The sequence below is a fragment of the Amblyomma mixtum genome, chromosome 1, assembly GCF_055824585.1.
Source record: "Amblyomma mixtum isolate Tamu chromosome 1, ASM5582458v1, whole genome shotgun sequence".
NCBI classification, from domain to species: Eukaryota; Metazoa; Arthropoda; class Arachnida; order Ixodida; family Ixodidae; genus Amblyomma; species Amblyomma mixtum.
The window spans coordinates 198,648,327-198,672,519 of record NC_143012.1 but is presented as its reverse complement, the minus strand read 5'-3'; the positions used below and the strand labels follow the sequence as shown (position 1 = coordinate 198,672,519).

General features: G+C 46.1%; 1 protein-coding gene across 1 annotated transcript in view; it reads left to right on the top strand.

The window, feature by feature from the left end:
- LOC149370513 (MAM and LDL-receptor class A domain-containing protein 1-like) overlaps positions 1 to 24,193 on the top strand; it is a 171,521-nt gene that overhangs the window by 127,581 nt on the left and 19,747 nt on the right. The window contains exons 48-55 of the mRNA XM_089577892.1: positions 2,128 to 2,212; positions 3,749 to 3,904; positions 5,028 to 5,121; positions 5,552 to 5,702; positions 9,820 to 9,913; positions 10,451 to 10,561; positions 12,716 to 12,966; positions 15,826 to 16,057. Coding sequence (XP_089434018.1) covers positions 2,128 to 2,212; positions 3,749 to 3,904; positions 5,028 to 5,121; positions 5,552 to 5,702; positions 9,820 to 9,913; positions 10,451 to 10,561; positions 12,716 to 12,966; positions 15,826 to 16,057 — 1,174 coding nt within the window. The remainder of the gene's footprint in view (positions 1 to 2,127; positions 2,213 to 3,748; positions 3,905 to 5,027; positions 5,122 to 5,551; positions 5,703 to 9,819; positions 9,914 to 10,450; positions 10,562 to 12,715; positions 12,967 to 15,825; positions 16,058 to 24,193) is intronic.

Genomic DNA, 24,193 nt, shown 5'->3' with positions numbered 1-24,193 from the left:
GTTAGAGGGTAGTACATAAGGGGTGGGGCACACAGAAATGAAAAACAGAATGACTAACAGGGTTCGGATCCCACCGGCGGCATGTGGTTGTTTTTTCTTCTGCTTTTCTAATCAATTAGCTTTAAGCGATAACATATTCAGTAATATTCTAAATTGATCAACACCACAGAATAAATACATTAATTTAAAAAAAAATCCCCTCTGCCCCTTGGTTTCTGTGGCTGTTGGCTTCTTTCAGATAAGTTGAAAGTTATACAAATATAAGATTATCACTGAGCAAGTACACGCGTGATTTCTTCGATGAACAATGATTGGCATGTGATAGCAGCAAGTTCTCGGGGAAGGCCGTTCCAGTCGTTCGCGGTCCGGGGGAAGAATGATGAAGAAAATGTAGTGGTGCGGGCGCGAGGTCGTGACACTTGCTGCTGATGGCCGGTGCGGAGGGAGATGCGTGGTGGTGGTGCGCAGATGTAGGGTTCCTGTCGTAGCTCAGAGTAAAAAAACTTGTGAAACAAACATACACTAGCAATGCAGCGGCGATGAGCAAGGGTAGGTAGGCTGGACTGTGATTTGAGGGATGATATGCTGATATCAAAAGAATACGATGAATGAATGTAGCTGCTCGGTTTTGACCTGCTTCAATTGAATTACAGAGATATGCTTGCTTTGGAGACCAGATGAGAGATGCGTATTCTAATTTTGATCTGACTAATGATTTTTATGCGAGTAGCTTGACATGCTGAGGTGCAGAGCGTAGGTGACGCTTTAAGAATCCTAGTGTTCTGTTGGCGGATGATATGATGTTTGAAATATGCGTATTCCATGTAAGATCATGACAAATATGGACACCAAGGTATTTGTATGATTGGACAAGATCGAGAGGAACGCTAGATATGCTGTATTGGAACAGAAGAGGGTAACGGCGACGATGGAACGACATATATTTGCATTTACTTGTGTTAAGTTGTCATATGACATATTTTTATATCAAAGCTCTAAGAACAGTGCCTCAATATGCCAACGAACCACTCAGGCGTAGAAGCTAATGGCGGTGTTCCGCGCGCGGAACCTTGAGGGAGTAGTTCGCAGCTCAGCCGCAGCATGGCGCAGACTTCTTAAGAATGGCTAGTATGACACAGGATGTTTTGAAGAAACGCCTGCAAATTTATCACAATAAATAATGTCTTGCTTAGGTGCTTATGAAAAAAAATGTGCCTTCATACTAACTTAAACGCATAACTCTGCAGGTGGTCATTGATTTTTTTTTAAGCATGAAATGCTTTTAGCTCCCGTTGTCGGCAGTGTGGTGACGTCACGCCGAGACCGACAGCCATCATCCGGGCACTGAAATCCACTCATCCGGGCACTGAATTCCACTCATCCGGGCTCTAAAACTGGAACATCCGGGCACTGCACGAGACTTAACGAGATTAAACGAGACTCTCTAAGCCCTCCTACGGGACCGGCATACAAGCGCCGGTTCCTCTCCAAATGAGTCACAAAAAATAACTGCTGCCAGTGTCTTCTCAATGTTTATCAAGATATGAGTCGAGCTGTGCATTTGATAACGCACGGAATTATACTTTCCGATTTCTAATAACGCGTGCAAAAAGCACATACATGCCGCAGTACACTTCGTTGTCATACGCGATCTGTTAAGGGCTTTGAGAGAAAGCCGCTTAGAGAAAGAGGGGAGCTCCAGGGCGAGAAGCGCTTTCGGCTGAAAAACTGCTTTCGCGCGCTCCCCAAGGATGGCGCTGCGGTCCTACACTCACGCATGTAAAAGACCGGCCGCAGGGCCTTCATGCCCTTTCCCCCTCTGGCAGGCAGATGTATACACGCTCGCGGAGTATTCGAACGCGCTGCATATACATTCTTGTCAGGCCTGCGTCTCGTCGCGTCCGCGTACTCTTCTGCGTCGTCCTGGATTTCAATGCCGCCACCGTCACAGCTGCTTAAGCCGAGCAATGGAGCCTGTGTTAGGCCCGTAAACATTTCACGCTTACTCTACTCTCGGTTACGGGAGAGGCGCAGTTTTTTCACTTCCTTTTCTTCCTTCGCTTCTTCCTGTCGGAAAGGCTTTCTTTCTTGTTTTTTCTCTTCTGTTTGTTTTTTCCCTCTTAACAGTTGTTTTACAAGGCACCCGAACCAGGTGTGAGCATTGACAACATCGTCTACAGCAACTGTCATCCGGATACCCAAAGCGAAGGATGTAAGTACACACGAAACGAGAGCAATAGGCTATCGCCACCGTCGTCGCCTTCTACTCATAGTTCCATGGAACTAATATCGACATTCTCGCGTGCTGTGCACTGCTGACCGTAGCCTTCATCAGCCAGTACTGTTATCGAACTAATATAGTCGTCGGTCGTGTCGACGACCTTGCAAAGCAAGAGAGTGAGCTTACAGAGCCTGAGACACGTACAAAATTGCGCTCAAACTTTTTATTACGGAGTATCGTAATCGCCCTTAAAATTTTTTTATTCGCTTAGGTTCAATTTCTTTATTTATTAGTAAACTAGCCGAAAGTAACAGGGGCTCGTTCTAACCACGTGTGAAATGTCAAATTAATTTGATTGCAGTAACTTGGTGACAAATTGTAGCGAGGTTCTAGAAGTGCTAAGGAAATACACCCACTTAGGGCAGGTAGTGGCTGCTGATTCGGACCATAAGAGTGAAATAACTGGAAGAATAAGAATCGGGTGGAGCGCATATGGCAGGCTATCTCAGATCATGAATGGCAGTTGACCATTATCTCTCAAGAGATAAATATATAACAGCTGTATCTTACCGGTACTCGCCTACGGGGCAGCAACGTGAAGGCTAACGAAAAGGGTTCAGCTTATGTTAAGGACAATGCAGCCAGATATAAAAAAAAATTGACAGGTGTAACGTTCAGAGACCGCAAGTGGGCAGAGGGGGGGGGGGGGGGGGAGGGAACAAACGCGGGTAAATGACATCCTAGTCGAAATCAAGAGGAAGAAATGGGCTTGGGTAGGGTTTCTAATGCGAAGACAAGATAACCGCTGGTCGTACGGAGTGGATTCCAAGAAAAGGCAAGAGCAGCAGGGGGCGCCAGAAAGTTAGGTGGGCGGATGAGATTAAGACGTTTGCGTGGATACGGTGGCTGCAGCTCGCAAAGGAGAGGGTTGATTGGAGACACAGGGGGGAGGCCTTTGCCCTGCAATGGGCGTAGTCAGGCTGATGATGATGATGATCTTGCTGATGGAGTAGTACGTTGAGCCTTACCAGCCCCTACTATGGCCCCATTCGCATCTCTCGCACAACAGAAATCTTGAAAGCTGGATAACTCTTAACAGGGAAGCTTAATGTCCCGTTGTTTGCAGACATCGTACGACGTGCAACCATGGGGTGCAGGCGTCGCGTAGCACATGAGGCCACCAGAAAGAGATAACGAGAGGACGCTTGCTCCTATATTTCGTCTTTCCAGCTTTTACACCCTGAATATGTGATATTTAATCTGTTTCGGGCACTTTCTAACCGCGTGAAACACACGTAAAATAATTAATACAGCCTGAGCAACGTCATACAATCTACACAAAATCATTTAAAATATTTGTCAAAGGTGGAGCAGATTTGTAATAAGGGAGTAATTACTCTTTGACATCCAACCAAGCGCAGCCATACGGCTACAAAAGAAAGCTCTAAAGCATTCTCAGAGACTTTGTAATTAAATAAAAATTCTAAAAATTCAAAAATTCATTCAAAACATGTGCTCACATTTCAGGGGAGGCAACACGGCACGTAAGCTGCAATTTCTCCCAGCCCCACGACTGCGGCTGGTTCCCTGAGCGCTCAGAAGGATACTCCCAGTGGGTGCACCACTCTGGGACCGAGCGGTTCAAACTGCCATGGCTGCCCTCGGATGACGCAATGCGAAGTGGTACGCATACCGAGCTCCGTTTTGGGCTGGTTCAAAAGTTAAGGAATCGGCGAAATTGAGCCAAAAAAAAGTTTATCCTCTAATTGACGAGCTTCTTCTGGCCAGAATCGGCTAGAGCCAGTTGTGAGATATCCGTGATCCCCAGGTGCGAACGCGTTCTTTATTTTTAAACAGTTTATGTCCCTGGCTCCACGAATCGCTATTGTGCTCCCCCTATCGTGGTGCTTGTTACCACCCGCTTGTGAAGTACCGCACACAGTGTGTCTGATTATTATACACACTTTTCTACGTCCTGCCTCTGGGTCAAGACGTGTGACGGCGTCTTGATAGATGCACAATTAAAAATTTCTGTTTATCGGTTTCTTCGAGCGCAACATACTCGACAGAACTGGATTGTTTTCTTGATCAAAATGTTACCATAGAAAGCCAGTGATTATTCTCAAATTCTAATTGCTGTAGAGTCGTAAAAGCTGAAAGTTCCTAAATTACCACGGAGTTGCCCTTCATGAGCTACCCATCCTGCTAACTAGGAGGCTGATTAAATAATATGGAACTGTGTAATTTAAACTTTTCTGTCTGGTTTCTATTTTGCCTGATCACTTTTCAGGATTCCAAAAACCCGATTACCCTCGCCGGCGTCGCTCAACAAATCTGCGCCATTTCTCGCGCTTTTCGAAAATGGCGGCGCGCCTAAGAATAGCGAACTACGACATCTGTCATACGCGTCCCTCCGTGGCGCCCGTGCCATGTGATAATCTTTTCCCCGCCTATCACGTCGAGCTGAGCGGCAGAGCGAGCTCGTACACTCTTCGCGAGTTTGGATGGCCCTTGTACTAACATGAGCGCCGCGCGATGCAGTTATCGGGGCACTCGTTGCCGTCTCTGCAAGCCTCTGTGAGCTCCATTGGTCCCGAAGACTTAAGAAAAGCTAAATGCGAGCATCTAGCTATGTGTCCGATCCTGTTGCATCGTATTTGCCTGTAGCTGCGGAGCTGCACAGCGCACGCGCGTTCACGTGGGTGGAAAGATCAGTTACAAGTTTGTAAGTGTAAGATGTATACAAAACCGATTGTAGTCGCATAATTGAAAACATGGGATATGACAAATGCGTGTACGCATGCAGATGCCTACATGTACGCCGCCTATGTGCGCTTGGCTCATATTGTCTCGGTGCGGATGGGCCCTACTCCTGACCACGGACGATGCTTTACATTTTGGTAAGGTTGTTTTTTTCTTCTCGCCTCTTCCAATAACTGTTGCAAAAATTTAATACATCCCCGATAAAGATGTTATAAAGACATGGTTCGCATGAAAGGAGAAGAATTTCAGGCTGACTACGGCGTACGCAAGGAAGCACTCATCGTATATTAATAGTTACTTCAATCACGCAATATGTGGTTAAATTAGAGTTAAATGTAAATCGCACGTTGCCTGCCAACAATTGTGATGTTCAATGATTGAAACACACAATCAATAGGGCTGCGAGGGAAACATGATTTATGGTCGTGCTTCAGTGCAGACATGCACGGCGGGAACAATATGCTTAAGAGTTCAGTTGGCATGCTTTGTTTGACACCAAATTTTTGTTGAAATTAACGGTGCGGAGCTATGTTCACAAGTGTGAAACGTGCGCGGTGATTGTTCCAGGTACAACATGTGGCACCCGAGAAGCGGTCAGCTTAACCTGCTTCAGCGCGTGGCGAATGCGTCCACAACGCTGCTGTGGACACGTGAAGGACCGCAAGGGAAAACTTGGCAGCAGGGTCAAGTTACAGTGCAGTGCGACGAACCGCATCAGGTGGGCCGAGGCTCGTCTTTAGTTACTGATAGCACCGAATAACACACACTTCTACAGTCTAGCCTTACTCTGCAAAAATGAAAGCAGGCATATATATGCTGCGAACTTCTGCTAGAAGGAGCAGCAGGGCAAGGTAGTTCGTCCCACAATTGTTTATTCCAAATATGCCATATTATGGCACACATAAAAGAATGTTCAGGAATATCATGAATTGTGATCGGAACACAGACGAGGCTATAAAACGCTTTTATTTAATAAAGCGCTGTAATTATAATTCCTGGCGTGTGTTCTGATGTGTGCCGATAGTTCTCAAAACGCAGCATGCCCGAATAATCAAATCAAATATTTTACGCTTGCTATCATAGGAGGGTGGGAAATGACATGTTTATATAGTTCTACTAGTTTTGAGGATAATCCAGGGCTATATATTTTTCCATAGCGCTAGTGGATACATAGAGGTTTTATTTAACTGCAGGAATGAAACAAAATTTATCAGCAGGTAGAGCTTAAATCCTAGGGGTTAACCCTAGATTCTCATAAAAATATAAATAACTTGCATTTCTATGTATCTTACATTTATTGAAATAAAATTATCATATTTTTCAGCTCATATAATGACACTTTGTTAAGAAAGCACGGAAACAAGCTAGGGGATTGTGTTACTAAAAAAAAAAGATTTTTGTTTCGCTTTCGGCTGCGTACATCATTTTAAACACACCACGTAAATAGTTGAAAATAGCTTTCTGAGCAAAAGCTTGGTGATTTTTGGTGTAAATTTGCCTGATAACAGCAGAATCCTTCCCCACTGACTTCACAAACACTTTCTCAGGGACAACGGTATCTAAATTGCCCACATAAATTAAAAACAAAACTAGCTCTAGCACAAAACATTGCAGAACTCCTAAACTTCAATGGTGTGCCCTCAAAGAGGCTTTATTCATTTTTTTCCTATTCTTGTCTCTCTATATACAGTAGGCTTGAATCCACCAAATATTATTAAAAGGGCACCGATACATCACAAATGGTGCGCAAACGTCTGCCTTGCAGCACCCTATCAAAGCCTTTCTCAAGTAAAACCCAAATATATTTGTTTGTCCGGACATATCCAGAACATGAGCAGGTTCAGGAATAAACCACACTCTGAGTAGCTGTAGACAATGTTCGTCTGAACAGATTTTGTTTCGATACAAAGCTTGTGTTCCAACAGGAAACCACGTAAATATGTGATAACAATATACTTGCAAGAGAGAGAGAGAGAGAGAGAGAGAGAGAGAGGGGGGGAAAGGCAGGGATGTTAACCAGAAAGGATTCCGGTTGGCTACCCTGCACAGGGGAAGGGAATCAGGGGAATTAAAGAGGAAAGAGAGAAGTAACGGGAAATAATCACAGTCTGTCAATTAAAGCAGTCGCTCTCAAAAAGCGAAAGAGTGCCTTGTAAGCCTTGATGGCAGTTGACTGTTGTGGCCACGGACCGAGGATCTTGGCCTCTGTGAAAGGGCGAGGGTCCAGGCGGTCCAAAGCACATCGCAGCTTATGTCTTTCGGCTACAAAGGCAGGGCACTCACACAAGATATGGGTGATTGTCTCATCACAGGCGCAGTTCACACAAGAAGGGCTGTTTACCAAGAACTGCGTGTAAATGAAATCGGTAAATGTGAACAGGCAATTGATCTCCTTTTCTGTGCACAGAAACCACACATGCTCTGTTTCTAATGTAAATATAGTGGTCCAGTAGGTAATGGGAGCCTGAAATATGTAAAATTGCTGTTAATTCTATTGTGCATCGCCTTGAGAATGCATTCTGCAGACCGGCTGGATCTGTAGAGTTTTAATGTCATGCTATATCAACATAGACAGGAGATCTGGCCTGAATATTTTATGTATTTAAATGAGCGCTTTTATTTCTTTTTCGTGTTACCTTCTCAGCTATTCCTCAGCTATTTCAGCCCCAATCCTAAAAGTTTTTTCGCCAACTTTTTTATTGATTTCTTTCTCACATTAAGTCATCTTACGCCAAAAATTAAAGGAGTCAGACTTTACAAATTCTCATAAACTAGGCCAAAAAAATCACTTGACGCAGTCTCCACGTTTCCTCAAAGCTCAGTTATAATCTCGTTAAAAATGCCCTGTAACACGTTTTGAGCATCACGCATAAGCTCTCTCAATCGCATTTTTATGTTTTGTGGAACGTCTGAGTCAAATGATACACTTCTGCACGCAGCAGAGGATCCACAGCCGCGCTCGAAAGTTGCTCGCCCTTTCTGGCGACTTTTCCAACCTCGCGCCCCTTCCACTTGTCACGCCCCTGCGTGTGGCGATTAAGCGACGCCCATTGGTTAGATTCTTTCAGCGGTCATGCAGCAACCGTGGACGTGGCCACTCCGCCGCGTCGGCAACCCCCTAGTGGGGCCGAGTGATTAATGTCGGCAGAGGGACACCGACCTTTGAGCGTGCAAAAACTGACGAGAGGAAGGAGAAAGGCGCGGAGGCGCTGAAATTAAGACTTTTGAACCGAAAAGCTTCACTAGGCTAGTCAACACCGAGGCTAGCGTGGGCCCCGTCATCCGAAAAAGCCGCAGGTGCGCATGCGCGAACTGCGTGACGTCACAGGAGAGGCGCAGGTGGTCGGAGCCGCCGCTGCTGCGACTCTGCAAAAACCGCGTGACGTCACAGGAGAGGCGCATGCCGCCGCGGCTCTGCCGTTTGTCGCGGCGGAGAGGTGGGCGTTTCTGCCGTTTGGGTGAGCGTTACCGGCGGTGCCAGGCGTTTGAAGCGGTTTATGGGTGACAGCTGCAATCGCTTGCCTTTCTGCTCGAGTCTTGGGCTCGAATTCGTGTTCTGGTACGGTGCGTCCCTCCACCTGGAACTCCATGGGGAGGCCGGGCTCGCCGGCTTGGCGCGTTGGGGAGGTTGCCGTCAGGCTTATCGAGGTGGCGTTCCGCAGCTGCACAGAACCGGGCCAGAATGCAGGAAAGGATGAGTTCAGGTTCACACACCTGGACTTTCGTAGGTCCTTGGAGATGTTTGGCGCTTGCTTGAACAGTTGGTTGGCCGCTGTGACGAAAATTTCCGGGGAAACACACATTTAGCCGGAGCCCATGTGCAGAGCGTTCGACCCGCGTTGCCCCCTGGCGGCGAATCCGCGCCACCGCAGCTTTTCGCTTCGAGATATCCAGGCTTAACCTTAGCTAAGACCCAGCCAATTTTTTTACTGCACATAACTCGGGTTCTGCAAAACGCATTCAAGCAATCCTTGGTCGAGGATATTTGTGAATCACATTCCCTTCACATCTCAGTCGTACTACCACTTTAATGAAGAGTGTTGTAGGGCCGTTTTATTGCCAGTGGTGATGTTCCATGCCTCTTGCAAAAACTTATGAATCCATGCTGTTTTTCAATATGTCTGTGTGTTTGCTTCTTTCCTTATATGAGAAACTCTATTCTGCACGTAAGTGCAATTCTAATGCGCGCTCAACATGGAGGAATAGCTCAGTGCTGAAAGCAGGTGAGGGGCCTGCTAACAACTGTGAGTGCAAGCAGCTCCTATGCTTTTAATGTTACCACATTAAGTTTTAGAAGAGTATGCCTCGGAAACCAAAGTTACTTTTGAGAAGCGAATGCATAAAATAGTTACAACAGGTCCTCACAATTTTAAAGCTTTGAGTGGTTTGCATCCTGGCTGAAATTGGCGGAAACTTTTCGTGTCAAAGGGAATGAGACCTCTTCAAAGTGGAACGGACAATGCCAGATTGATGCCGGGGGCGGCTGCACCCCTCCCACAACCCTTCCCAGCCGTGACCGGTAGATTTGCGGTACGAAACCGGGAAACCTTCCTTATTTCGACAAAGAAAGTCCGGGAAATACGCTCGGCAAGTAGGACCGCCTGTCCCACGAGAAAGTCATAAATCCGTCTAGGGACATGCATATCCAAGATGTCTGGGTTGTGGACCTAGCTAAGATTTGTAACAGAGCGGCAAATGATTAGGACGGAGAGTAATTTCTATATTGTCACTGAATTATTTTTATAGCTTAAAATTTCTGTATCAGTTAAGCGAGTTTTGTCACCGCTCCGCTCTTTCAAATCACTGCTTTATTTTGTATCTGCGTACTTTTTCAGTTTGTTTTCGAGGCCAAAATCAGAAAATACTCTCCTGGAGTTATTGCAATTGACCACCTCGAGCTTACAGACGGCCAATGTGACACTGGAAAATGTACGTATTTTTCACTCGTGCAGCTCTAACGCAATTTTGAAAACCGTTATTCAAAGTGTTGAAGAATATCACGCCACTTGCAAAATACAGAACGTCAGGCTCGAAAAAAATGATGGGCTTTGGAAGTAGATAGGCATAACGCATAAATGTACATACTGTATGCAGGAGCTCACTTATTTTCAAACTTCTGGTGAAGTAGGGGTCGTTATTTAAAAACATGCAGTTTCTTAGGAGCAGTTCAGTAGCATCACACTGAGATCTATAATCGGCGCTGTTATCTCAGGGAATGTTGAAATGTTGCCGTGAGAATTAAAAAATGGTCTGCAGCGTGCTTCTTCGGGCCCATTTGGCAACACGGACGCATCCGCCACTGAGGCGCGTTCGTTCGGTGTTAGCTAAAGTGAAGGGAAGCAGTACTTAGCGGGAGGGATCTCTAATGCTGTGACACTGCTCTCTTAGAGGAGATCAAGCATCGCCCATGTTTATAACTTTTTGCCTGTGCCTTACTCTCCTTTTTTTCTGTTCTACTCGTGGCAGTGTGTACGTTTGACTCCGGCACTTGCGGCTGGCAGCTCCACAACTGGGAAGTGACACAGGGCAACAACTTGATGCTGCCGGCTACTGATCACGGTAGCGGAGGACCTTCTGGTGAGATACAATGCTAACGTAAAGGAATACGTTCTCTTTTTCTTACTTAACGCCATCGAACGCATGAGGTCTGAGCCCATTTTTGGGAGCACCGTTAAACACTGGTGTTGCCTGTATACATCCAGAGCAAAACTAAACTAAGTACCACTTACTAGCCTGATGTTTTGACCCATATACAGGAATCATCATCGCCGCTTTGGCTGGCAGTCTACTCTTAGCTGCAGGAATTTTTGAGGACACATTTTGTCCATACAGTCAAATATTTTTGTGGCAATTAGGAGTCAGCGAACAATTTTGTCCAGGCAGCTTTTGAGGCGATGCCTGGCAGATGCATGCGACAGGGCTAGCGAAGTAAGAAAACGGATAATTTGTGACAATACTCGGCCTTTATGCTGGAGAAAAATGGTCAACGCGTGCTGCACGAAACTGGCTTCAGCTTATTGTCGTCGTGTTTTCCCGGGTCCAGAGAACAAACCGAAATAGTGCAGTAGAGAATCAGGTGCGGATTATTACTTCTAACGCGTTCGAAGGATGTTGTTCATTTTTATGTCGCACATTTTTATGGCCTCTATGCAGTAACGATACAACGGCGATAGGAATGGTGTTTTGCAAGCTTGGAAATACCGTTTCAGTTTCTTTTTACCTGCCCACACTACTTTCTACGTAGCAGACAAGGGAACGGAAAGAGCTGCTCTTTATGACGTAAATAACCGACGCCAACAGTCACTGAAACCAAATAACTTAGGGATGCCTTTTTTTATTATAAATTTTCTAGTTCTTATCAACGGCAGATTAATAAAAGGCAGAAGAAAAAACAAGCACATGCTGGCGGCGGAATCCAATTGGACGACCTCCGAATTTCGCGTCCGGTGCTCTACCAACTGTGCTACGGCGGCGGCTGTCCAACCTCCTGCTTTCGGAGATATATATATGTAGCGTAAGGGAACCTTGAGAGTGTTCACCAGCGCCACCCTCGCCCACAGTGGCGGACGTAGTACGCCATGTACTACCGCCTCCGTCCAGTTCGACCTTATCCTGGACACACCTCATTATGCGAACCCGCCACATGAGTCCATGGGATGGAGGGTCCTGCAAAAATTGTGCAACCCCTCCTCAGTTCACCTCCGTAGTCATGGACCGCAGATTGTATACTAATAAGATCGCAGTAGGCATGGCTTCAGTCTCAGTTCTAAATAAAACCAAACGTTGGTGGCTGAGGCTGCATTCTATATATTAAGTACTTGATGCAAGGTTTGTTGGCTCATGCTACAAACTTTTTAACGGCGCAAAAAGGCACACACACAGGAAAAGATATAAAGAAACGGACAGTAAGAGCGCCATATATTTGCTAATATAATTCTATATTTTAAGACTTCCTCTGAGCACATTATCCCCATACTAACTCTAGTGAAACAAGCTGGAGCCACCACCAGCGTGCTACTGCCTTTTTTACTGGCCGTCATTAGAGCGGAGGCAGGCTGTTTATCTCCTTCTGTACGATGCCAAGATTCAAAAAACAACAGTAGCTATTTTTCTTTAGCCTTGAGTCGAATTATTATGCGAAGCATATTACAATAGGTAACCCAAGCCCTTCGTGACGGTTACACGCCGTGCACACCACGTGACACAATGACGTCACGACAGATGAGAGACGGGGCTACAACTCGTGCCGTCGCTGCGGTTGCACGCCGTGCAGACCACGTGGTATGGTGACGTCACACCACGTGACACAATGACTTCACGACAGATGAGAGACGGGGCTCCAACTTGTGCCGTCGCTGCGGTTGCACGTCGTGTGAATCACGTGGTATGGTGACGTCACACTCCCGCGCATTTCGAACGCGCGTTCACACTCGGTGTAGGTGAAACGCTCGCTCCACCGGGCAGGCGGACGCGGCTTCCGTGGCAATCCAGGCGCTCACCCAACGCGCGTCTCGGGGTTAGTCCGCGTTCCGCTGTAGCCATGCCGTTGTCTTCCCCCACGACGAAGGCTTCTAGTGGTTGTATTAAAATGACCAAGTATTCAACCAAGGAAAGCCATGTATTACCAAGCCTAGCCATCAATATGCTTCGCATCTGACTAGGCTTAACCTTAGCTAAGCCTCAGCCATTTTTTTGTTCTGGAAGGAAAACTTTCAAGTTTCCATTTTGCAGGAAGCTTTGCTTTGGCGAAGTCTCCCAGTGGCCGCATGGTGAGCCCTCAAGGATGGCACGGCACATCTCAGCCCAAGTGCCTCCGATTCTGGTTCTTCGTCGCTGGTGGCACAACCGAAACGCTGAATGTCACTCGGGTGCTGAATGAGGGCCAGGAGGAGTCTCTATGGTTCGCAACAGCAGCTGAAGCGAGCACGCAGCGCTGGTACTCGGCTGCTGTCGACTTGGCTTCCTACCAAGGGGATGTCACAGTGAGTCTTTCATACCGCCTATATTAAATGCTATCCACATAACCTAGAAAACGCAGGCTTCACTATGTTTCCTGGCTGAAACAGGTAGAGAACAGGCATCGCACTGGCCACTGTCCTAGACAAGCCTTTGTATAAGAGAGCAGATCTTCAGTGACGAATCCATGAATCATTACGCAACTTTTTTTTTCTGGTTGTTCCCCCTCCCCATCGTATGCTACGGTGGTTATATATTCATTGTTAGCGGTTATTGATTGACCCAAACTTACAGCGACGTTCCTCTCTAATATTTATTTCAAGAAATGCTTCAGCGCGGCAGACAAGGACAAAACGTAGAAAAAACACCACAGAGCGCCAACTAACAACTGATTTTATTGAAACCCGCGTCAACGAATATATGCTTAGCCCTCATCAACGACAAAAAAGAAAAAAGATAACATGCAGTGCAGAGAGCATTAGGCACAAAATGATTAGCACCCATGGCACGTGTGACACAAGCGAAAATCGTCATGCCCCAAATCTAATCATTCTGATAGGAATTCTAATTCTCTCTTGAGAAGCGTCACAGATGGATTGCTCACGCATGTGTTTGTCCCCGAACGAAGGATGACTGCTCCTTCAAAAATTTCTCTTTGAAGCTTGCCTTTTCTGCGGTCTAAAATAACTGTACCACTGAAGAGCGGGAAACAGCCGCATTCTTTGCAGTGTATGGCCAATTATATGTATATGCACATGTATGACTATATGTATGACCACTATATGACCACTATATGTAACTATATTTATGACCAACTGGCCTACAAAACAACCCTTCTACTCTAATATTTATCTCACGCTGATTCCCAGTGTTCCCGTCATACTCATTCATTCTTGGAGTTTTGCGAACCCCAAGCGACGGTAGGGACCCTTTAACGCCATCGCGTCTCACTCTTAAGGTGAACTTAACTGTCCTTCATGTTTTCGTGCCGATGGAATACAACTCAGTGCCGGCGGGACGAGAAAAAATAGTAAACACACCTAAACTGCAATTTGCTTTGCATGCTCCATCTAGCGCCGATTCCTACACAAGATGCTGAGCGCTATTGACTGAGCGAGCAGTGTCGAATAATTCATGATGCGAATGCTGATCGTGAAGCGCTGCGGCAGAGAAGGAACTGCAGCTCGCCGCTAACAAGTAACGGCGTGAATTAGGCGCGAGAACTTCTGATAGAGCGCTGATAGAGAGTCACCAGACCTGTGCCGGTGATCCATCACCAGCTTGCGAAATTTAATCACTAGAACTGAAAGAAGCAGCTCTGAATTGCGCCTTTTCTAGTCTTCAGATCTTTCGCCTTAGGAGCGCACAGTGTCTTGAAGAGTAACGAAGAGTGGAGGAAGGGGGTTCTTATCACACCAATGTCGGACATCCGAAGTAGCATTTTAATTCACTTAATGTCAACACTTCTGCTTTTGCTTGATAGCAGTGACACGATGGCTCATACTTTAGGAAGGTATCGAATTGAGCACACGTAAATCGCCTTTTACTATCACATTGCTACGATCACGAGCAGGCAGAAATGCGAAAATTTAATTGAAATAACCAATAGTATTTCGCAGTCTTCACCTCTAAGCAAGAATACAAAACAATCTGGGGTCAAAAATTATTACACTGGAAGCCGCCATCAAGAGGAACAAACGCAGCAGTCTGCAATCTGTTCAGCCACTAAGAGGACTTTTTGGTGTATCCTCTGATTTCGCTGCTGGCTTAAGTTGGGGAATGTTATTGAATATATTATGTGCGGATATGGGCTACGTTATGTAGTTACGCGATGCTGTGCAAACAAAAAAAACAAAATTTTATTCCATTTAGGAGTTCGATGGGCTCTGTTTAAACTCAAAGAAGCCGCATACACATACAAGTGGCCTCATCACAAGCACCACGCTATAGCGGAAAAGCTGCGCTAAGGTTTCATTCTGTTTCTCCTGCTACACACCAGTCCAGCACTGTGGAGAAGGCTGCCCATTAATGGACGCAACAATCTATTCGGCAACAATCGCAACCAAGTCATCATTGTGAATTGCTTGGTCTTCGTGCTCTATTTTATTTGAAAATGAAAAAATAGGAGGCGAACTAAGATGTTAAATCATGTTAGACAATCAACTTATGTTAAAATTTGGCAGTTAATATTTACGGCAATATAGGTCGGTCGCCCACAGAAGTATTAGGCGCTTCGCGAACGCAGGCATCCCTCCTTCGAATGACTATTTAAGATGTTTCAGTACGAGCGCGATATTACAGGGATGACACCGCATAAAATTAATCCTATATATCAGTATGAACCCGCGTATCCTTTATTAGTTTTATCAGTTTACGCCTAAGAATCTTGGTAATTATGAACGCTGGCGTTCAAAAATTACCGAAGGCACTTTGGAAATTCTAAAGTGCACTTGCAGAAAGCCTTGTGGTCAACCCACTGCCGCTTCCCCGAGCCGCTTGGCGCGGAATCACTGGGCCGCTTGGGAGCCATGCGTCTCACTCAATCGACTGCAACAATACGTCCGGCGAAGGAGCGGCGGTGCAGCTGCCACCACCGACGCGCGCGCGCTCGTTCTACAGCTACTGTGTGACGTCACGGTTGCTATGCACAGATGCACCCCCCACCGGCGCGTCGGTTGCTAACGTGGGGAGGAGGTTGCACCGCTGCGCGGAGGAGAGGCCACAGTTGGCACGATTCCAGCGCACAGACGGACACTGCGACCACGGACGGACACCGCGAGCATGAACCATTAAAGGCTTTCGCCTTAAAATGTGGAATCTCAGCTCGTTAATTTTTTGCTATCGACAAAAATGCAATTCGATTCCCTTTTTTTTCGTCTGCACAGACGGTGTTCGAGGGAATAACGTCCGGTGAGCCAGGCACTGCAGTCGCCGTTGACGATATCGCCCTAGGCGACGCAGCTTGCCCTCCATCTGGGAGCTGCTCCTTCGAAGAGGATATGTGCAACTGGTACAACGACAAGGAACTCACCTACGCGCAGTGGTACCGCAGCCAAGGACCAACCGTCTCGCAGTCAACGGGTCTCGACAAAGACCATACTTTGGGCACAGCTGAAGGTGAGACACGGCTAGTTTCGTGATCCGGAGTAAAGGTCTGTTTGTCGGGAGTTCAGCTCCGTGCGCACACAATGCCTTAGCTGTCAAACATTTAGCTAAACAGTACGGTGAAATAAATGCCTCTAAACTGAGTCTAAAGTTTATATTCGCCGTGCGGGCGTAGTGGTTGTTGTGTTCGGACTTTCAGCCCACTGTCGTGAGATCAATTCCTTGCCGTGGCGGGTGCATTTTGATGGAGACGAAACGGAAAGTAGCTTTACACCGCCCGTTGTCCTGCATGTTCAAGTACACAAGGTGGCTGAAATTAGTGTGGAGTCTTCCACTACTGCGTTCCTTAAAACACATGTAAAGTTTCGGGGCGTTGAACCCGCAAACCACTGCCAATATTATGTACAAAAGAATTTTCTCAGTTTTAGCCCCGTTCATTTCCCCGAATATTCTATTAAATAGGCCAGTTTTGCAGCCAGCATATACACAAAGGCGGATTATAGCGAAGGCGAGAAATGGTTTACCTTACAAAGTTCTGCCGTCTGCACAACCCAGAGCACCCGTGCCTGCATCAAAGACCACCAGCTTTGTTGAAAGTAGTGCTTCTGCTCTTCTGGTCACTATCGTGATGATGCGCTGGAAGCAACTTAAAATTATGCGCCAGCTTGCCCAACACCATATTATAAGTTTGAGAAGAAATTATAAAAAGATTTTTTTTGTGGCGCTCAATAATTTTTTCTATTCATTGGCATATGCTCTGCCTATCATAAGGTTCTTGGCCTCCAAAGCGCACTGATTGATTTGACTGCTTTCCTCTGTTTTGCATTTATATGAATCATCTTGCTGTTTCAATGTCTTCTATTGTACGCTGTGGTCCTTTTTCACGCATGAAATAGGTAAAAAAGCGTGCTACACTCTGAAATCGGTAGCGTGATGATCTCTCAACTTAGATCCGTGTAAACTCCTTGCCAAAATCATTGGCAGATTGTTTTCTTTCGACTTTAATTAGATTCCTGGGGCGGATTCGTAAGATTTTGGAAGTGCTTCATTGTGAAGCCGTAACGTGCTTGGCTTTGGAATGCAGGGCTAGAAAGTGTAGGGCTAGAAAGTGCGGCAAACCAATGCGCATGTCGCGAGAATGTGCCAAAATCATAACTGCACCTTGTTTAATCTGGCATATGCTTAAAAGTTTCGATAGTCATCGTCACCATTATAAGCCGATTGACTACAACTTTCTCAGAAGGTTAATAAATAAATCAACGCAAAATTGATATAAAGATTCAAAAAGACGGGAAAATACGATGGTGACCTAAGTTGCCCTGCTCGCTGCCCCATGGGAAGAGACGCTTATGCAGTGCACAAAGGCAGACATATAATGCATATGAAAAGTACAGCTTGAGACAAAAAGAAACATTCAATCCCCGCCAAAACTTTTAAATTACGAGTTAGGCTTGGGTTACTTAGTTTTCTGATTACCATTTATTTATATATGGGATGCAATTTTCAGCGATACATTTTCGCTTTTGCATGAAATGAGACTGAGATACTGCTAACCTTGGAATACCAAGAAGTTGGCCTGATGCTAAGCATCTGGACCAGATGGGCAGAAGCTGCCGAACGGGGAACACCGCTTCAGGCTTGCATACGAAGAAGGCCAGCTTCAGCTTGGACAAGAAGATCTCGAAGCACAGGGTGGAAAATGGTATAGTTGGTTGTACATACAAAAGGATTTAATATGCTACCACCAGGAAACCAGAAATAAATCAAAAACAAAACTACAAGACCAACGAACCGGCCTATTGGGTTTTGTTTTTGTGCTGTGTGTATTTTCTTAGTGCTAGCGCATTAAATCCTCCAGAAATGGAACAACCTTTAGAGGTAGATTGTGCAGTGGTGGGTTACTTGTTTGGATCACCCCAGGATTTGTTTGCGCCACATGGAATAAGGGATGGTAGAGAGAGGGTGCGGTAGATGGTCCTTGGCGATCACAAAATGAACAAGGGAGGGGAAAACCTCAGTTTGCTAGAGCCAACGTTTCGACAAGGGGACTTGTCTTCGTCTGGGCAAAGCGTTCATCATCGGCAGGGATTATATAGGGCCTTCGCTCCGAGGAGGAAGGCCCCGGGGGGTGGGGAAGGAAAGTGGTGTGGGAGGGGATGCGTGTCAGGAAGGGGAGGGAGGTGAATCATCATTCGCTAGGCTGCAATAGTGCAACAACCTATATCCGGGGGGTATGCAATGAACAAAAGGCTTTGAAGGGGCTGCGACGGGGGGGGGGAGGCGCTGGGTGAACCTGCAAAACTCAGATAAAAGGATTAGTCAGCGTGGTACAGGGAAATGATAACAAGGGGAAAAAAAAAGGGGGGGGGGGGCTGGCACTGGAAGGAGAAAGGAAGGGGGGCATTTCCAAGGAAGGACTAGGCAGGGGGGGGGGGGGGGGAATGGCTTGTGTTCAGAGAAAGCCAAAAAGTGGGGGCAGAGGGGGTAACAGGAGTGTCATGGTTTCCGAGAACTGGTAGCAGGGGATTAGAAGAAAAAGAAAAAAAAAAGGAAAAAAAAGTGAACAAAGGAAGAGGGTGACAAGGCCGGAAATGGGGTGGAAGATATGACTTGGGAAGGGTGCAAGGAGCGACAATATACTTATGTGAGGTTCTAGGAAATAGTCTGACCACGTGCAAGACATTTGTTAATTTAAAATTATGCTGACCCTGGAATGTACCTGAGAGATTCCAGGTTTCCTCTGGACATGTTGATCCCTGTTGGTTGCAGTGTTTTAAATTTGTGGATTAGGAATGCTTCTCTGTATTTTCTGTCCCTAGTCGATTTGAAGCCTGACTGAAGAATGAACAATTTGAGTTCGTCGAATTTGTGATGGCGTTGATTAAAATGGGTCGACACTGCCTTCTGTTCATTCCGTGTTGTGTCAGCCCGGTGCCCGTTTAATCTGGCACTCATTGTTTGTCCGGTTTCTCCGATATATTGTTTCTGGCAGTAGGAGCACTGGAGCATGTAGATAATATTGGACGATGTGCAGTCAAAACTGGTCTTTATATCGAAACTGAAATCGCTTGCCGTACTTTTAACCGTAGTGTCCCTTTGTAAATGTTTGCATGTCTTGCATCTGGGTCGAGAGCATGAAGTTACTGTCGGTGGTGGTTTCTTACCGAGCCTAGCATGCACCAGGATGTCCCTCAGGTTTGTGTTGCGTCTGTATGTTACCCTTGGTGCGTCGGGAAATATTTTCTTGAGACGGTCGTTACCCGTTAAAATGGGGTGGTATTTCCGCAGGATATTGTTTTGTTTGGAAGCGCGTTTGAGTATTTCGTTATAAGTGCAGGAGGTCGTTGACTGTTAGCTTTTGTTCGTTTTTTAAGAACTACATCTCGTTTCAAAGTGGTTGCTCGTTGGAACGCATTATTAAGGGTTGTCTGTGGATGGTTTCTGGTGATTAGTGTGTTTTTTAGCGAGTGGAGGTGTTTCAGGTAGTCATCGTCGTCATTGGCACATGTAGCGTTGATAGGTGATAGTCAATACAAGCACATCCACAATCACTTTCCTCCCGGAGAACATGCAACATACATTAGGTTTCAGAGCGGCGCCAAAACCAATGACATAAGGAAACTGATAGCCGCTGCACCACAGAACATCACGCACTTCGTCATTCACTGCGGGACTAATGACCTGAAACACAGCAGTGCGGAACAGACCATTGAGGCCATGAATACACTGGTACACGAGGTCCATGCCAACAGACCAAACACGAAACTGCACTTGACAACCGTGCTTCCTAGGGTAGTCAACTTGCACCACAGACACATGCCACAATTCCGCCAACTCGCAGCTCACGCAGAGGACTCGTTTAAGCTCAACAATTTTTTGCTGGACATGGAACATTACCAAAAAGACGTTGAAATCATCCACCACGCTCAGATCCATCATGACCCCGAGGCACTCCTGGCCAGAGATGGACTTCACCCTAATTTTTTTGGCGTCCAAGTAATGGCAGACAACATAAAGTACCGGCTGAGAAACACATTTAGGCGGACGCTACAGCCCACTCATGCTCCCTCTCCCACTCTGGCCAACACTCAACAACAGACCACCCACAAAAGAGACAACACCCCTGAACGAACACAGCCTGCCCCCGCTAGGACCCAGGACACCTCCACACAGTTCACTCCAGAGACTCACGACGCTGGCACACAGACGGTAACCGTGGATCCCACACCAGCGGAACAGCACGTAGGAATCACACCGAAAGTAGCCACTAAACAACAAAGCGACCACTTCACACAGACACCTAAGCGATTAGTGACGCACACTAGCACCCAGATTGTCACCGACGCGGACCTCGACACCGATACGACCCCCAAACAGAAGTCCCCTAAACACACAACACCCGTCAAGAGGTCCACTCGGCACAAGCGCAGATGACTCACATCTGGCAGCACCAATCGCCCCGAACCCAAAAGACGAAATTTCCTGGTCGCCAGAAAAATAGCCACTAAACAAACTAACTACCGATTCCACCTACACACTTACAAATCCTACTCGCAGCGCAGGACAATACCCAAAGGACTTCGAGTTAATGTTAGGTGCTCCCTCGGTGCGCTCAGGCCTGAACTCCTCGCTCGATGGGAAAAGGTTTCAAATGACGCATCCCTTTCATTCATAGCTATTTTAAAAGAACATTGTCAAGAGCAGTTAAATTCCCTCGATGATCAACTTAGTAAGATAGAACTAAATTCGGGCGAAAGCCAGGCACTAGCAGATTTTGTAGCCAGAAAGGAACGCAAGCTGCACGATAAACAGCAGCATAAACAAATTAGAGATAAATTTCCGCTAGATACGAATACATCTGGACAGTTTAACAACCGCCCTCCAATTTCGATACAGACAAAAGATGCGTATTTTCCGCCGCAGGACACTGACAGCAACATTGTCGATATTTCCAAATCCCTAAGTGATAGCGACAAACGGATTCTGAAGCATGGCCTTACATTTTGTCCAACTAACAATAATTTTAACGAGTATGAACTTCACAGAGACCTCACAGAATTTGCGCGAAGATTGCGAATTAAGGAATTCTTTGCCGAAAAAGCAAACACCCCAATTACTAACCTAGCTCTTTCCTGTAACACGTGGTCAACACGTCCTCACCCTACTGCAGTAACCAGCCTTAATCCCATCCCTCTCAAAGCCGAAAGCACGTGGACGCCGGAAGCGCAGCAGAGTCCCGAATTAGACTTGTACATTAAATCTGTCTCGAAAGAAATTATAGACCAAACAAAGCAAGCTCGAAAACGCAGAAACGTTACCCCAACGGAACAGGCTACTCTGAACCACTTAGCTTCTAGAACCGATATAGTCATTAAACCTGCAGACAAAGGAGGTAGCATAGTTATCCTGCCAGCCGAAAAATACAAGAAAGAAGCTTTTAGGCAACTTAACAACCCTTGTCATTATAGGAAATTAGTTTCAGATCCCACTTCAGAGTTCTGCAAATTGATTCTGAACAAACTGGCAAACTTACTATCAAGAGAACTAATCACGCAGTCCGATTACCACTTCTTAAATCCGCTAAACAAACAGGCAGGACGCTTTTACCTACTTCCCAAAATCCATAAGGTTTCCGCAGAAGACTTGTTTACCGCAGATATCCCCGGCAGACCTATCGTTTCAAACAATAACACGCCCACAGAGAACTTATCAATTTTCCTGAACAACTATCTTGCAGATATTCCCACCCACCTCCCTTCCTTTGTCGAGGATACACCGCACTTTCTCCGCATAATAGAGTCTCTGAATGACGCTTCCATTATCCCAGCAGATAGCATACTTGTCACACTTGACGTCGCCGCTTTGTACACAAATATTCCCATTAATGAAGGTATCGACGCACTCTTAAAAATTCTAACTCAAAGTCCTCACCCGCACGAAACTGAAGTGTACCTCACGCTACTTGAATTGGTACTAACACTCAACTACTTTGAATTCAATTCTTCTTACTACCTTCAAGTATTTGGAACAAGCATGGGCACTCCCTTCGCACCCACCTACGCGAACATTTTTATGGGGCTACTAGAATCTAAACTTCTAAATTCATTTCTAAAAAAACCACTCATATACCTGCGGTACATAGACGATATTTTCATGATATGGGAGCATGGGGCTGAGACCCTGAAGGCATTCGTCACACATTTCAATTCATTCCACCCCAGCATTAAATTCACCTTCAACTCCTCGAAAACGCAAGTCAATTTCCTTGACACCACTGTCCATTTAGAAAATAGCAAGCTCAAAACCACACTTTACAGGAAGCCTACTGACCGACAACAATACTTAGATTTCACTAGCCATCATCCAAGACACTGCAAACAAGGTATATTCGTAGGACAGGCAACGAGACTAAGAAGAATATGTAGCGACGACGATGACTACCTGAAACACCTCCACTCGCTAAAAAACACACTAATCACCAGAAACCATCCACAGACAACCCTTAATAATGCGTTCCAACGAGCAACCACTTTGAAACGAGATGTAGTTCTTAAAAAACGAACAAAAGCTAACAGTCAACGACCTCCTGCACTTATAACGAAATACTCAAACGCGCTTCCAAACATAAACAATATCCTGCGGAAATACCACCCCATTTTAACGGGTAACGACCGTCTCAAGAAAATATTTCCCGACGCACCAAGGGTAACATACAGACGCAACACAAACCTGAGGGACATCCTGGTGCATGCTAGGCTCGGTAAGAAACCACCACCGACAGTAACTTCATGCTCTCGACCCAGATGCAAGACATGCAAACATTTACAAAGGGACACTACTGTTAAAAGTACGGCAAGCGATTTCAGTTTCGATATAAAGACCAGTTTTGACTGCACATCGTCCAATATTATCTACATGCTCCAGTGCTCCTACTGCCAGAAACAATATATCGGAGAAACCGGACAAACAATGAGTGCCAGATTAAACGGGCACCGGGCTGACACAACACGGAATGAACAGAAGGCAGTGTCGACCCATTTTAATCAACGCCATCACAAATTCGACGAACTCAAATTGTTCATTCTTCAGTCAGGCTTCAAATCGACTAGGGACAGAAAATACAGAGAAGCATTCCTAATCCACAAATTTAAAACACTGCAACCAACAGGGATCAACATGTCCAGAGGAAACCTGGAATCTCTCTGGTACATTCCAGGGTCAGCATAATTTTATATTAACAAATGTCTTGCACGTGGTCAGACTATTTCCTAGAACCTCACATAAGTATATTGTCGCTCCTTGCACCCTTCCCAAGTCATATCTTCCACCCCATTTCCGGCCTTGTCACCCTCTTCCTTTGTTCACTTTTTTTTCCTTTTTTTTCTTTTTCTTCTAATCCCCTGCTACCAGTTCTCGGAAACCATGACACTCCTGTTACCCCCCTCTGCCCCCACTTTTTGGCTTTCTCTGAACACAAGCCATTCCCCCCCCCCCCCTGCCTAGTCCTTCCTTGGAAATGCCCCCCTTCCTTTCTCCTTCCAGTGCCAGCCCCCCCCCCCTTTTTTTTCCCCTTGTTATCATTTCCCTGTACCACGCTGACTAATCCTTTTATCTGAGTTTTGCAGGTTCACCCAGCGCCTCCCCCCCCCCCCCCCCCGTCGCAGCCCCTTCAAAGCCTTTTGTTCATTGCATACCCCCCGGATATAGGTTGTTGCACTATTGCAGCCTAGCGAATGATGATTCACCTCCCTCCCCTTCCTGACACGCATCCCCTCCCACACCACTTTCCTTCCCCACCCCCGGGGCCTTCCTCCTCGGAGCGAAGGCCCTATATAATCCCTGCCGATGATGAACGCTTTGCCCAGACGAAGACAAGTCCCCTTGTCGAAACGTTGGCTCTAGCAAACTGAGGTTTTCCCCTCCCTTGTTCATTTTGTGATGGAATAAGGGAGTAATTACTTATTACCGTCTACCGAAGCGCAGCCAAATAATTACAAAGGAATGATACAGAGCTTTCACGGAAGCCTCACAGTTCCTGAAATCTTTGTCCTGGTACAGGGCTCAAATCTGGAACACATTTCAGTTGCAATACCGTTATACATTTCGCTTAATCGGAGGCCAGATACCCCAAATGGTTTTTGCGACTTG